Consider the following 16,361-nt stretch of genomic DNA (forward strand, 5'->3'; position numbering starts at 1 on the left):
AAGGGATTCTAAAGAACGTGGCACACATGTTCATCATCATGAGACGATGTGTAGCGCACAAGACACAGTTCCCTAGCTCCAAGGTCAATGTGACACTTAGAGGTCAAATTTCAAAAACAGGGTCACTTCATATTTCGTGTCCGGGCCTTAACGTCTGTAGAAAATGTTATAACGTTATTTACCGCGCTTTAACATACGACGTCGCGCTAGTGACGTCTACGTCATATCCGTTGTTGTTACATGATTCTAAGATACGTTTCAACGATTAAAGGTAGAACCTGGGCACAGCGTTGTAGGTCTTTACATCTCCTATGCGATATTGGTGCCGTGACCTAAAACATGAATCTACAGAAATTACAAACACAGAGAGAGGGCCACCGACGTTTCGTTGACAGATATCTCATCAAAATTGAGCACGCGAAGGAGAATTCGTCATTACTGGAGTTTAACGCTATTCTAGAGTCAATTGAAGCCAAGGTACAAATACTAGAGACACTTAACGAGAAAATACTTTCAAACACAGAAATCGAGTGTATAGAAGACGAGATATTCCAAGCAGAAGAGTATTCACTACAGCTGGAGATAAAGTTGCGTCAACTCAGAGAATTCCGAAATCAACAAGAGAAGTGTTCTACAACGTCACTTCCCCGAGAAGATCAGCAAACCTCAAGAGAAATACATGATCAGGAGAATTCTAGAGAGTCAGGTGATCATCAAAGTTTACGGGAGAGAGATGGACAGCGAAATGGTAACGCCTCAAACTCAGAAGATAGGTATTTCAACGACAGAAATGTGAGTAATAATTCGTATAATCAATTTTACAGATTACCTAAAATTTCCCTGCCAACATTCAATGGCGATATATTAACATGGCAATCATTCTGGGATTCTTATGAGTCTACCATACATATGAACAATAACCTTACCGATGTGCAAAAGTTTAGTTACTTGAAATCACAACTTGAAGGAAAAGCAGCACAAGTGATTGAAGGATTCGCCATGACAAATGTTAACTACATCCGGGCTGTTGATCTACTCAAAGAAAGATTCGGGCAGCAACATAAGATAATGCACGTAGCCATGCAATCCTTGTTGAAATTACCTGCCCCGTCAAACAGAGTTACTAGTTTGAGAAACTTTTATGATAAAATGGAGACATTCATACGTAGTTTAGAAGCCATGGGATAGTGTCAAGAAAGTTATGGTAGCTTATTAGTGCCTGTTGTGTTAGAAAAATTACCAAGTGAAATTAGAAAACAGCTAGCCCGCGAAAACGTTGAAAATAACTGGCGACTAGAAGATCTACGAGCTTCTATCAATCGAGAAATCATGGAGGCTGGTACGGCGCGCAGTGAACCGGAAGTCGACGACTGCGAGGCTACAGCAGCGTTTTTCATGACAGCAAAATCTAAAAGAAAACCACAACATCTCGCGCAATCATCATTCGGAAGGTCTAATCGTAAAGATGATATTATGTGTGCATTCTGTGAACAAGGACACAAATCTGTTGAATGTAAAACTCACTGTGATACTAATTCAAGACTTGACATCGTGAAACAGAACCGCTTGTGTTTTAATTGTTTAAGAAAACATCCCGTCGCTAAATGTAATTCGATCAAGAGATGCCAAATTTGTAACCGGAAACACCATACGGCAATTTGCAGCAGACGACAAACAGCTCAGCAGCCGAAGTCATCCCCAACAGAAATTACGCAGACACCGGAAGCTGGAGTATTTCATTCATCAGCAGGTCTACACGGTAAAAGAGTCTTGTTGAAAACAGCCATAGCAACCGTTTCGTCAACTAAAGTACAGCTATATACCAACATACTGTTCGATGAAGGTTCACATAAATCCTTTATTACGGAAAGTTTAGCAGAAGAACTTGAACTCACCAGAAACGGCACAGAGACAATATATTTGTCATCCTTCGGCTCTACTAGTAACAAGATAATGCAAGTAGACACAGCAACAGTTTACCTAGTAACAGACGAATGTCAGAAAATACCAGTCAAAGTCCTGATTGTACCTACAATATCAACGCCTATCAACAACAGATTACAGAATACAGCTTCAAAATTACCATACCTTCGTGGATTAAAACTTGCTCACCCGGTGACAGAAGACAGTAACTTCACCATTTCTATGCTTATAGGTGCAGACTTTTATTGGGACATAGTAGAAGATCGTATAATACGTGGAGAAGGACCGACAGCTGTCAAGTCGAAGATAGGTTACTTGTTATCTGGACCAGTCCCAGCCGAGAGCCCGCACAGTACAAATCACGTCTGCAATGTAAATACGTCACACTTTTCTCCAGACATGCTTGAACGATTTTGGAGCCTAGAAAGTATGGGGATTACACAGACTACTGAAGACAACGACAAATCAGATTACTTTAAAAATTATCAGCAATCGTGCATAGAATTCATAGATAGCAGATATTCGGCTAAATTACCATGGAAACTAGAACATCCGCCGTTGCCAACTAACTATGAGGTAACTAAGAAGAGGACAGAAAACACCATAAGAAGACTGCAGAGAGACCCGTATCTACTACAAAAATACGACGACATAATTACAGAGCAGGAACGCAGAGGTTTTATAGAAAAAGTCATTACTGATACCCCACCCACCGGACAAGTCCATTATATACCCCACCACCCAGTCAAAAAGGAATCTTCAGCTACACCAATTCGGATCGTGTACGACTGTAGCTGTCGACAGTCACCTTACTTACCTAGCTTAAATGATTGCCTGGAATCGACCCCGCCGATACTTAACGACCTTTCCAACATACTAGTCAGATTTCGTCTCCACAAATACGCTGTTACAGCAGACATAGAAAAAGCCTTTTTACATGTAGGACTGGACGAAGGAGATAGAGATGCTACTCGATTTTTATGGTCTGGTGACATTCTAAACCCGAGCAGTCCACTATGTATTTACCGTTTTAAGGCAGTTTTGTTTGGAGCTACATGTTCTCCGCTCATGCTTAGTGCTACCATTTTGAAGCATCTAGAACTCAACAAACACGTGCAGGCAGAGGAAGTCATCCAGAGAGATTTATACGTCGACAACGTCCTGTCAAGCTTTGAATCTGAGTCGTCTGCGTGTACCTACTTCAAAGAAGCTAGATGTCTGATAAGGAAAGCCGGTATGAATCTAAAGTCATGGACGTCGAACAGTGAAAAATTGCGATCCTTGGCGGCAGCCGACGGAGTACTTGACAATGACGTCATCATCAAGGTACTTGGAATGCAATGGAACCCAAATACAGATGAACTGTCATTTACCAATAGAAGTATCCCAAGCTTAGATGTAATAACCAAGAGGACAATTCTCAAATTCTCGTCACAGATATACGACCCTCTCGGTTTACTTAGCCCAGTTACGGTTCGAGCTAAGATCTTACTTCAAGAGCTCTGGAAAAGTAAATACGACTGGGACATATTCCTACCGGAAGTTATAACAGACAGCTGGAACCAGCTTGCAGAAGACCTGAATAGAGTCACAGACGTCAAGTTTTCAAGACAGCTATTACCTACACAGAACCCGAATAGTACCACATGCCTTCATATATTTGTTGACGCTAGTATTAAGTCATACGGAGCAGTGGCATATTTCAGTAACGAGAAACAAACAAGAATACTTATGGCTAAGAACAGAGTCGCTCCACTAAAGACTTTGACCTTACCTCAGTTGGAGCTCATGGCTGCTTTGATTGGTGCTCGGTTAGCCTCACATCTACAGAAGAGTTTACAGACACCAAATGTAACGTTTTGGTCAGATAGTCAGATAGTGTTACATTGGCTGACAACATCAAAACCTCTCAAACGCTTTGTGAGAAATCGTGTCGATGAAATCAACCAACTTACAGGAAAATCACTATGGAGATATTGCCCTACGAACGATAATCCAGCCGACTTACTTACACGTGGTATATCTGCAGACATTTTCCTCGATAACCAGTTATGGAACACCGGTCCGTCATGGTTGACAAACAGAGTACAGTGGCCTACCTGGGAATACGAACACGTGACACCGCAGACGACAACTGAAGAGAATGCTGGTAACTCAGAAGAGATCAACGTGTCAAGTTTACAGTGCTCAGACACTCTCGGAATCCATAATGTAATTGACATTACACATTACAGTTCTTACACCAAGCTACTTCGCGTCACAGCTAATGTTATGAGATTCATCCACAATTGCAGACAAAATACAAACAGACAAACCGGAAGTTTATCGGCAAGCGAACTTCATGATGCTGAAATTCCATGGTTGAGATCCTGTCATGCGACCTCGTTTAAAGAAGAAATTGAAAATCTGAAGGGTATAATAGAAACCGGTTACCGCTCGTCAGACAACTGCGTTTATACCTAGATACAGACGGACTTATTCGTTGCGGAGGAAGAATTCATAATGCACCGCTGGAATACGCAACAAAGTTTCCCTACCTGTTACCAAAGAAACATAAACTTACCAGATTAGTCATCCAAGATGCACACGGAAAACAACTTCATTCTGGAGTAAACGCCACCATTACGCACCTTAGACAAAAGTACTGGATTCCTGCCATTCGCCAGTGCGTCCGATCAGTACTAAGGACGTGTGTAATTTGTACAAGAGTTATTGGCAATCCGTATCGAGCACCAGACCCACCGCCACTCCCGAAGATCCGAGTAGAAGAAGCCCCACCGTTCAGTGTTACAGGTGTGGATTTTACTGGTGTGCTTTACGTCAGGAACGAAACCGGAAGTGAGTCCAAATGTTACATCTGCTTATTCACATGCGCAATTACAAGGGCCGTTCATTTGGAAGTAGTTCCAGATTTGTCGACGGATTCATTCTTACAAGCATTCAGGAGGTTTAGCAGCAGAAAATCCTTGCCAAAACTCATGATCTCGGACAACGCCACAACTTACCTGTCAGCAGCCAGTCAACTTAAGAAACTTTTCCTGTCAACTTCTCTACAAGAAGCGCTCAGCATGAAGGGAACAGAGTGGAAGTTTATACCAAAGCGGGCCCCGTGGTTTGGCGGATTTTGGGAACGGTTAATAGGTCTTACCAAGACGACTTTGAAGAAGATTCTCGGAAGAGCTTTTGTAACCATGGAAACTTTACGTACCATTGTGACTGAAATCGAGGCAATTTTAAATGACAGACCTATCACGTACACTTCCTCAAACATAGAAGACATGGAACCATTAACTCCGGCACATCTTCTTTACGGCCGTAGGATGACGTCACTCCCGTATTACGACATTGAAACGGAAACCGGCATGGCGTCTATTCAGAGTGACCAGTCTATACTTACCCGGAGAGCGAAGATCCAGGCGAATATAATCAACCATTTTTGGAAACGCTGGAAGACTGAGTATTTGACCTCTTTACGAGAATACCACAAAACTACAGGATCAAACGAACGATCTATACGGACCGGAGATGTGGTACAAGTTCACGATGAAGGACCAAGGCTGCGCTGGAAACTTGCAGTAGTCCAGGAACTGATTACAGGAAATGATGGTTTAGTTCGCGCCGCGAAAATAAAGACTGTAAATGGGCTAACGACGAGACCAGTGGTGAAACTGTATCCGTTAGAGACTGTTACCAGTGAAAAGTGAAGTTCAGTACCTTTAAAAATAGTTTGTTTAAAGTTCTGATTTTTAATAAGTGATTACACAAGATACTTCATATAACAGACTGCGGAAATTGTGTTCCATGAGAGACTATTATTCATAACACTAGTAAAGTGTTTGATACAGAGACTGCTCAGATTATATTTCGGGCGGATACAATATATAACTATAAACGATAAATTGTTCAAACAGAAATAGTAATGATTGATCAGAAAATCAGAGACAATTAAGTGAATACCTAGACTACGCCTATTACGTTTTGAGAAAGAATCTTTCTAATCTAAAATGAATAAACTTCATTTTACTAAGTGTAATACTTGTATTTCTGACAAGTTTGATTCAGATATTTAAGTACTCATGTTTCATCCTTTTAAGTACTTTGTTATAGATAATACTTTTCGCGGCCCCCAGAATGTAGAAAATGTTATAACGTTATTTACCGCGCTTTAACATACGACGTCGCGCTAGTGACGTCTACGTCATATCCGTTGTTGTTACATGATTCTAAGATACGTTTCAACGATTAAAGGTAGAACCTGGGCACAGCGTTGTAGTTCTTTACATCTCCTATGCGATAACGTCTTTATGCATGAAGGGATTCTGAAATAACTTGTTACAAATATTCACCATCATGAGCCGATGTGTAGCGCATAAGACACAGGGGCCCGTCTTATTAAACATAGTACGACTAAAATCGACCGTAGGTCTGTGATATCTGTTTTCTTAGAATATGGACAGGAAACAGAAAACATGCTACTTGTCCGTCGGCCTACACATAAAATCTTGAACACATGAAATTGGTAACGTGTTTTGTTACTGGTATCAACAAAAGTGTTCAGTCAAAACTTTGGTCGTGCGATACGATAAGATGTTTGATAAGACTGGCCCCAGCTGCTCCCTTGCTCCAAGGGTAAGACACAAAATAAAAATAAAGGTGTGATTTTTCGTGTCTGTAGCGTAACGTATGTTACTTGTTCACTCATCCTAATATAAAATTGTATATAGCAATCATTGTCACCACTAGTTCTTTTTATTTTTAAAAAATGGTTGCCATTATGAATTGTTCCAGGACGGCGGAAGCGAAGGTATAATTTAGCGGCAGCTCTAGCTTCTAGGAAGATAGAAATACGGTTTATAGGCGTGTTTTTTCTACGTTTATTACACATAAAATGGAGAATGCGCGTTATTGTAGAGGTTATATACCAGTAAAACATTTCCCATAGGGTTCTAGTGTAAATTCGCAACAGTTTAGATCCATTTACTATGCTTTCAAAAATTTTAACCCATTGAAACCCATATATCATCGCAAACTACAATTAATAAGCTGTCAAAATATGAAAAGAAAAGGGGGTGTTAGAAAATTTGGCGGATGGACAGACAGACAGACACACGGACAGACGGACCTATAGTAAACCTATAGTCCCTCCTGTCTCACCTCTTAAACTTTTTGAAGTTGTCAGGAAACATTTCTTCGCGTGACTTCAATAGGGAATCGACAGAAGGTAATTTCTTGCGTGACATAATAGGGACGTTGTGTATACATTCGGTTTCGAATTCTGTATTTTATGAGCGTATATGTCTGTTAAACCAACACGAAATGCAACTCTGAAGCATCAATTGCATTATATAATTAGGTAGTCACAGACCCCCACACTCACCCGAATGCATAGCACGAGGGGTTTGATATTAAATGACATTATTTCCTAATTCGCTACGCTCAAACGTAAATAAATTATTTATCCCATAATCAAAGTAAATCGAGGGAAGAAAAGAGAACAAATACATAAATGCATTTTAGGATTTGTTGTCTGCATTGTCATGTATCCACATTGTTTACACATTTCAAGCTTTAACACAACACATCATGCATGAACTATAATACTATTTTGTTGGTTTTTACAGAGCGAAAACTGCACATATTCATATACATAATATATACAAAAACTGCATAAACCTTCTTTATAATTATATCCTGTTCAACTGACTTCAGTCATATAAAATATCAATTTTCTTTAATTCCTACACGGAAAACTTACATATATGAATATACTTTCCCAGTCAGTGTGCTGCGAGGCGGCTACTCAACCCTAACTCCGTCGTAGGAATGGGAAGTAGAAAGATACCAAGTCTCAAGACCAGCTACCATCTTCCGGCGGCCTGACAACCCCCACATTTTATTGCCGAAAAACATTATCCTCAGTGAAGATAATGTAGAAGTTCAATTGCTAGCCAAAAGCATGTACATTCATTAAATATATGTCTTCCCAACATATCATTTCATAAAACTTATATTATACGAGTACATATAAATTCATTTGAATTCTTACAATGTATTTATATCTTAAGGTTTAGCAGTATATCACAAAACAACAGATTTTTTTAGTAAATAAACAGCATCTTGACACACAACTTACCTGTCCAATACATGTTTTTACTGTTCTGTCCCACAGAGTTGGATACTTAAAATATTCTAAATGAGTTGTCCCCCTTTAAATAAGAATGCCATTTGTAAAGAAATAAATGTAAACAATTGTCAAAAACGATGTTTTACATAGTTATGTAAAGTTTAAACACACGCACGATGTTGCAAATGCATCAAAACGAAGACATGTAACAGCTTTTAAAAAATGGTGAGTTTTTAAAGGCGCTGAACTGTCCAGAAGTGTGGCCCCTTCATGCAGTCCCTTTCCGGAATTCAATACATATATGAGTAAATTGACAATGGTTTTGTAGAATAATATAAATGTTTTATATGCTGTTAATTTTTCATGTAAAACAATGCTTTCTTTCTATGATTTGATGAAGTTCGAACTTTTTTCTCCGAAACATGGACCTATACCTTAATGAGACTATGATAAAATCGATTTTGCAGTTTTGGTAAAATACTGTCTCTACCTTTCTATCTTACAAGAAAAAGTAACTTTCTATTTTTAAGAGATCTTTAAACAAGGCAAATGATTATATCATTCGTGGTACGTCAGTCCATTGTAGAACAGTTCTCTATATCCTTAGGACGGCCAGCACATATTTATGCAATCTCGCCAGGCATATGTATGTTTTTGACAACACAGAAAATGACGTCACTTGACCTTCAACTATTTCCGGAAGTAAATAAAATGAAAGTAGAAATGCTAAACTTGAAAACGAAAGCCGCATTTTGATTCGTAGATAGTCAGGGGTCACGCGCAGGGGTCACCCCGTCTAAATGTATGCGCGTGGACTTTTTTTTTTTTTTTTGCTATTGGGGAGCCAATTTTCAGCACTTTATTAGGAATTGAAATTACCTGGGCTTTAGTACAGCATGTCAACTTTTAATCTATGAAAAAATATTTGAGCTCTGGATAAACACAAATTCCACAGGGGTCCGTAACGGACCAAGGGTACATTGATAATTTTGGAACATCATCAAATCGCTCAAAATGTCATTTTTGATGTTGTCTGAGAGTGTCAGTATATGCCTCAGATGTAAGATATAACCGTATTTTAGAAATGCAGACCTAGACATTTCAGAAATATTTTCAAAATAAGTTTCGTGTAATAAATGTTGTTTCTACGGAAGCGTGAAAGGGCCATCAGACGCTAATACGTTTTAGTACGTTAAGGCTGCGGAAAGGATATGCATCATTATAAAACATATATCCATCCCGAGAAATCTTGGCGACAATGTATCCAGAAAAACTCCTCAACTCTTGGAATAATCTGTAAAATATAAACTAAACTGTATTATTATCAACATCATGTTGAAAACTGTACCGATTATACTTAAATCAGCTCTTACAATTAAGCGGAACAAGTTAACCAAACACATCATAAAAGACATGAGGGAAACTTCCATGCAGTGCTATGTGCTGTTAATATTCGAAATAACGTTAAAACTCGTATTACATTTGTTTATGACGTGGCTGTCACACTTTTATGAACATAAAAATACAATTTAGTTTTGGTTCCTAATTTCTTTCTTTTGATAATTGTTTTCTCCAATATTTGAAAATTTGTCAGGAGTTTGATGATTAATTGATATACAAATTCAATTGAAACTATTATTGAATTTTCTAGTTCTGACTGCCTCCCGTTATGCATGACTATTGTATAATTTCGTTATAAATATTGAAATAAATGCCACTCCAGCCGTGTATAAAATGCACAACATGTATATCGACCAATTTATTATTATCATTATTATCATTGTTATTTGTTTTAACTTTTATATCTTTTCAAGACTTCAATATCTTATTGAAATTCAAAAAAGCCTCCAATGGGTGGGCGGGATGGGATCCAGTTTGTATACATGTAAGTTGTGTTTGTGTTGTGTTAAGCAATGCAGACAACCTCGAATGACTTAACTGACTATTCAACTCAGCTATATACCAACTGAAATTTGCACGAAATAATCGTGCAACCAACATTTCAGTAACTTTTCAATACAGTAAAATCTCGATTACTTTAAACCTAGAATAAATACATTTATTTACATGAAAACTGTTAAGTTTCAGTGTCAGTCGCAAAGAAGAGTTCAGATCAAATTTCAAAATTGGCAATACTGTCTAGATAAAAAGTAATTTCTTTCAAAAACGCAACAGCTATGCAACATCTTATTCACATATATTTATGGAGTATGCATGCATATTTCAGAAAACAACATGGACTATTGGATTGCAAATCAATTTGACATGTTATCCACCAGTTTTGCAGTTTCGTGACTTGGTCGAGTGAATTCCCATGCAACGAGTGTGATCAGTCAGCATTTCGTAAACATTACTTGTCTGTTTCATCTGTTATATCACCACATACAACTTATCCTAAAACTTAAATACACACAAAGTGTAATGCAAAATAATTAATTTGTAGACGACTTCATATCTTCGGCCTGCAAGTTGTTTGTTTTGATCGGTCGCAAGAGGAAAAGGGGGAGTACAGTCGTTTATAGGGGGATGAAGGTTCTTTTGGAACAGGTTTCAGTCTTTCTTTTTTCTTTTCTCTGGCTGACTCCAACAGTATCTCTTCAGTTTCATTTTTTGTCCTTTCCTTCCTGATTTGATTTCACGGTATTTGTTTTCCAGACAATTTCTTCCTTGTGGCAACTTTTTTGAGTTTGACTCTTCTTGTCTATTTCTTTTCTCTCTCTATATGTAATGTATGCGGACAGGCGTTAAGCCGTCAATACACCCTAAACAGACACAAGATTCAGAAACATCAGATAGGTGGAGGGCTTAAGAGACCAGCTGAGAATGATGACATGCCTATAAAGCGCATGAAGAAAAACGATGATCCTAAAGAATTTTACAATATTACGAAAATCAATGAACAGCGCATGAAGAAATTTAAAACAACACCCTCTACTTACAAAGTAACCTTTAAAGATCTAGAAGTGATATATGATGTGCTGGCAACACTCTAGCGGCTGTTTGCCATTGCCATTTTTGAAGACCTGACCAGGAGAGCTAAGCCAGAAGACCAGATCAGATTGGTAATCCAGAGTCCTACATCGGATTATCCTCTCGTTATATACCGTTTTGCACATACCTGAACTGACTGCAGAGCGTTTTATGGGAGGGTATTACAGTCAAATGAAGATTTTACCATTGACGAAGCGTTAATGTAAGATGTGGTCATACATGCCAAATGGAAGGGCATTAAAAAGATGTAAATATGTGAACTTAGAAAAGACCCTGAAAGAAAAACAGTGTTTCATACGTATCCAGAACGACGATGACCTATGCTGTGCGAGAGCCATTGTTACGGCCAAAGTTAAGTTAGATCAACACGAAAAATGTTACAGTATCAGACAGGGTTGCGACATACAGAAGCAAATGGCTGAAGAGTTGCATCAACAAGCCAGTGGATCCCTAGGACCTTGTAGTATTGAGGAAATCAAGAAGTTTCAAAATTTCTTGGGTGGATACAAGATACATATCGTGTCGGCTGACCATTCCAACGGTATCATCTACGCCGGGCCCGAGGCAGAGAAGAAAATATATCTCTACTATCATAACAACAATTTCCAGTATAAATGAAAAGAACGTTGATACATATAAATTTTTATGCCCCCCTGGGGTATAATTGTTTTGCAGATGTCGATCGATCGGTCGGTATGTCGGTCGGTCCGTAGACCAATTGGTTTCCCGATGATAACTCGAGAACGCTTAGGCCTAGGATCATGAAAGATCATAAGGAGGTTGGTCATGACCAGCAGATGACCCCTTTTAATTTTGAGGTCAGTTGCTCAAAGGTCAAGGTCACAGTGACCCGGAACAGTTAAACAGTTTCCTGATGATAACTCAAGAAAGCTTGGACTAGGATTATAAAAGTTGATAAAGAGGTTGGTCATGACCAATAGATAACTCCTTTTGATTTTTAGGTCAGTAGGTCAAAGGTCAAGGTCACAGTGACCCGGAACAGTCGATCGGTCCGTAGACCAATTGGTTTCCCGACGCTTAAGCCCAGGATCATGAAAGATGATAAGGGAGGTTGGTCATGACCAGCAGATGACCCCTATTGATTTAGTAGGTCATAGGTCAAGGTCACAGTGACACTGAACAGTTAAATGGTTTCCAGATGATAACTCAAAACAGTTTGGACCTAGGATTATGAAAGTTGATAGGGAGGATGGCCATGACCAGCAGATGACCCCTATTGATTTTGAGGTCAATAGATCAAAGGTCAAGGTCACAGAGAACAGCTAATAACTCAAGAACACTTGGGCCTAGGATCATGAAAATTGGTAGGGAGGTTGGTCATGACCAGCAGATCATCCCAATTGATTTGAGTTCAGTAGGCCAAAGAACATTGACCCAGAACAGTAGAACCTTTTTTTGCCAAGTAACTGGAGAATGCTTTGGTCTAAGATCACATTTGATACTTATGATTGGTAAGTGACCCATAATTATTGATTTGAGTTCAGTACGTCAAACATCCAGTGCATAGTGACCAAATAATGTCTGTTCCTTGTGCAATTACTGAATGCATCAAGGGGGGAATTTCGTGTTCTGCGAGCTCATGTTTGATTTGGAGTGTCGACAGCAAGATACTGTGCGAGAAAGGGTATGAGAGTGGAAAAGATGGAAAATGTATACATTGTAAAACGTCAAAGTGCGGTGCCTTTGAACATGTACCAAATTTATGTGTCGTTCACAAAGTATGTACTGTATGCATAGATAGAGACAACACGGGTACACAGTGCCTGCGGTACCATCTGTGCCAATGAGGACATTGGAATGAAGGCACTTCGCTTCCGGTACTGCAGGTACTTCGCCAATGTTTTACGCTGCATCTGACCAATATAACATCATTTTTGCGTGATCGTACGAGGGCGAGTTATTGGAGATTTGGTTAGCTGCGGCACTTTTCCAAAATTGGCAGATCACATGTCATTTATAGATATAATTTACGACAGCATCACCGATACGGTTTGGATCAGCGAAAAGAAATGAGTCTAAACAGTCGCTTATGTGGAAAAAAAAATCACGTTTCATTCCCAACTTATTTGACCTTTTCAAGTTAAAGACATATTAACGCTGACGTGTCTCAACGATCTTTTCTTAGTCTTCTTTTGTTCTTAAATTACGTCAATGACATAGCAGATTCTCTTAGTTATTTTACCTGGATATTTTCAGATGATAGTTTTCTGGTTGTTAATTCAAATGATGTTAATTACACAGAAGCTACCATCAATCACAGTACAACTGACGCAAGAAATACATCAACCATCAAATACAGAAGCTATGTACTTATCTTTGGGGGGAAAAAAAGTAGAAATAGCCTAATAGAAATTGTCACAAGCATATTTCTGATAGGCCTATAGCAAAATCGGCGAGTAAGGTTATAGGAACTATGCATATGTAAATGTTAAAACTAAAATGGAAATACGAAATTGATGTATTATATCTAAGACTAATTCTAGAATATGAATTGATAGTTTGGGATAACTGTCCCCTGTATGAGATAAAATACAGTATAACGTGGTAAGAACTGTTGACAATCAATGATATCAATCTCAAATTTTCAAAGAGATAGGTTTGGTCACCAAAATTTATTAAGGATCTCCCTCAAGTGGTACTTACTACTTCGTGATTGTGTAAAGTTTGAAAAAAGTCCTGACCCTATAGATACAAAAATAAATAATGATAATCCCCAAAACAATAAACATCCTCCTGAAGTGACGCTTAGTCATTCTCTAAAGTCCTTGACCTTTGAGCCTTGGGCCTCCCCCCAAAAAAAGACATTGAAAAACACTTGCTCTACCGACAGAGCTACCTGACAGCATTATCTTTAATTAAATGCTTTTAAATACATTTTAACAATAATTCAATTTAAACATTTGTGCGAGCACGCGATGGAAATAATTTGCCTAAAATGTTGAAAGTTGTACGAGAGGAAATATCGGTGAAATGTGTAATGTTTTACTGAAACAATTGAAAAGACACGAAAGAAAAAGAAACTACATGTTTATTCTACACGGAAGTTCAACTTATGAACAATCTTGGTTTTGAATTAAAGTTCTCATATTTAAAAAAAAAACAATTCAATTATTACATTATTTGGATTGTATCAACGCGAGATTAAAAACTTGTTTCAAAATTCATATTTCTCTAGGCTTTATCAATAGCAATAGCTGGAAACAGCTATGGTTTCATAGCAAAAACCAAGAGATTAGGATCCTATACTCCCTTAAAGGGGTCAGAAAGCTGCAAGCATATCCATTCGTGGGAAGTATTCATGTGATATTCGCCACTAGCCGCGAACATCTTTTGCATGAAGAGCTTTTGATTTCAACCGATTCATTTGCGACTTGATAAATTTAATAAGATATTTTTGTTCATGTTTAGAGGGAAAACTATTTATTATACACATTTATACTTCAATTGCGAAAGGTAATATGTTTTATTCCAAAGAGACAGGGGAAAGTTATTTCCTAGTTATGTTACACTGGGTACGAAGCCCCACACCCCCCCCCCCCCCACTCCTTTTTCATTTTGTTCAAATATTTAAATGCTTTAATATGGCTTTCTCATAAAAATGAGAAAGTTATAAGCCGATTTTGAAAATTCTTTCACTTCTTTAAATGATTTTTTAAAGAAATCTTAGCTGACGTATAACACGTAAGAACAATATTGCGTTTCCCTTTAACTTTTAAATGTCCCTCGCTTAATTACGGAGATGAACGTGAATTTACGAAAGATAACGATCAAGCGATGGACAACATTATTTATTTTGTCAAATAAGGCTTATCAGCAGTTCTATTTAGTACAGATATTTGCATATGACTATGGAAAAGTATGCATTTTGTTCCTTTTGTGGAATAATCTTGTACTCCATATCCACTGTAGAACTTGGCGCAATTTCTCACAATAAATATCATCGTGCTTGCATGATATAATTCATAACGAACGAAAATTGTTTCAAAACGCAAAAAAAAAATAAAACGCAGGTTAAACAGATTCTATCCTCTTTCTTGTTTACATGTCAACTCTATTTTATCACTGCTGTAAATAGATTTACGAGCATTGATCTAAGATTTTGATTAGATTACATCATGGCTATACGGTATCATGTTTTCAATAACCGTCATTCAAAAACATCAGTTGTTTTATAAATCTTTACGCGTTATCTTTTTGATTTAATAATTAATTAATTTCCGCTTGCCCGTTTTAGACGTTATCACCAGATAATCTTTCCAGTTTGCGATACTTTGACAAAAAATCTAATAATACAGCCTTATAGAACGGAATTGTAATTTATTGATAATATTTATCAGTCTTTCTATAAAAATACGCCAATACATGTTGTAACCTGTTACATTATTCAGTGGTATTTTTTTTATAAAAACTATTCTACTAATAGTATACGTATGCTTTGCAAAACTCTTTGCTACCCTGTAAGTTAATTTTTGCACTATCATTACATATTGAGATTTTTCTTTTCTAGTTAATATTGCGTAAATTCTATACTTCCGAGGGATTTTTTTACAGATTTTATTAACAGTCATATGAGCAGTCTTAGAGAGCCATAATTATTTAGATTCAGTTATGATTTTTTTTTTTTTTTTGGATCATGGAGTTCATTCAGTTTGCTGTAACAGAGAAATCAGCCTCTGTTAAAGCTAAATGGGCTTGAGAGGCGTTGCACGTTTAATGACGAATCATGAGCAGATTCAGTCAAATCGACATTTACAAGATTTGACATAATATACTTCATCTGATCATCTGATATGACCTATCTTTGACTGAGTGTTTTCAAGATTTCTAAATGTTTCTGTACAAAGCCACTCGTTTGAGCCTTGCATTTTTAAAGGGAGAGATTCCTTATTTGATTACCTGTCTCTTTGTGAACGAGTAGCATAACCACGGGCTATTTTAATTTGTATATGTTTTTAATTCTGTCGAGAACAAAAAGATCAGCAACAGATTGCTATGTATCAAAAAGCCATTTAAATTGCTCATACATGGCAATGATTAAACGTTTCTAGCAGATTATAAAAGCGGATGCAGATACAGTAAATAAATTCCCGACTTGTTATAAAAACGATAATTTCCAACACTACTCAAAGCTGCAGTGGGGAATATTATTATACAATGGCAACTTGAGTGTACACTGTCGTGAGCGAGATTCGGCGGAGCCTTTTTGGTAGTCGGCACAGACCACCCAAGATGGCGGACCGTAAAAACATGCAGAGGTAGGTGGTTTCTTTTAAACGAGATAATGTGCCAAATATAGCTTACC

At 37.8% G+C, this 16,361-nt stretch overlaps 1 protein-coding gene across 1 annotated transcript; it reads left to right on the top strand.

The window, feature by feature from the left end:
- The first annotated feature begins 339 nt into the window (after window positions 1-339).
- On the top strand, window positions 340-1,188 carry LOC128559007 (uncharacterized). Its single transcript, XM_053549699.1, has one exon. The coding sequence runs from the start codon at window positions 340-342 to the stop codon at window positions 1,186-1,188; it is 849 nt and encodes a 282-aa protein (XP_053405674.1).
- Window positions 1,189-16,361: the final 15,173 nt, after the last annotated feature.

Source organism: Mercenaria mercenaria, chromosome 1, assembly GCF_021730395.1.
Source record: "Mercenaria mercenaria strain notata chromosome 1, MADL_Memer_1, whole genome shotgun sequence".
Lineage (NCBI taxonomy): Eukaryota > Metazoa > Mollusca > Bivalvia > Venerida > Veneridae > Mercenaria > Mercenaria mercenaria.

Bases quoted from the DNA above. Each gene is read 5' to 3' on its own strand.
- LOC128559007 (XM_053549699.1), top strand. From the start codon at position 340: ATGAATCTACAGAAATTACAAACACAGAGAGAGGGCCACCGACGTTTC.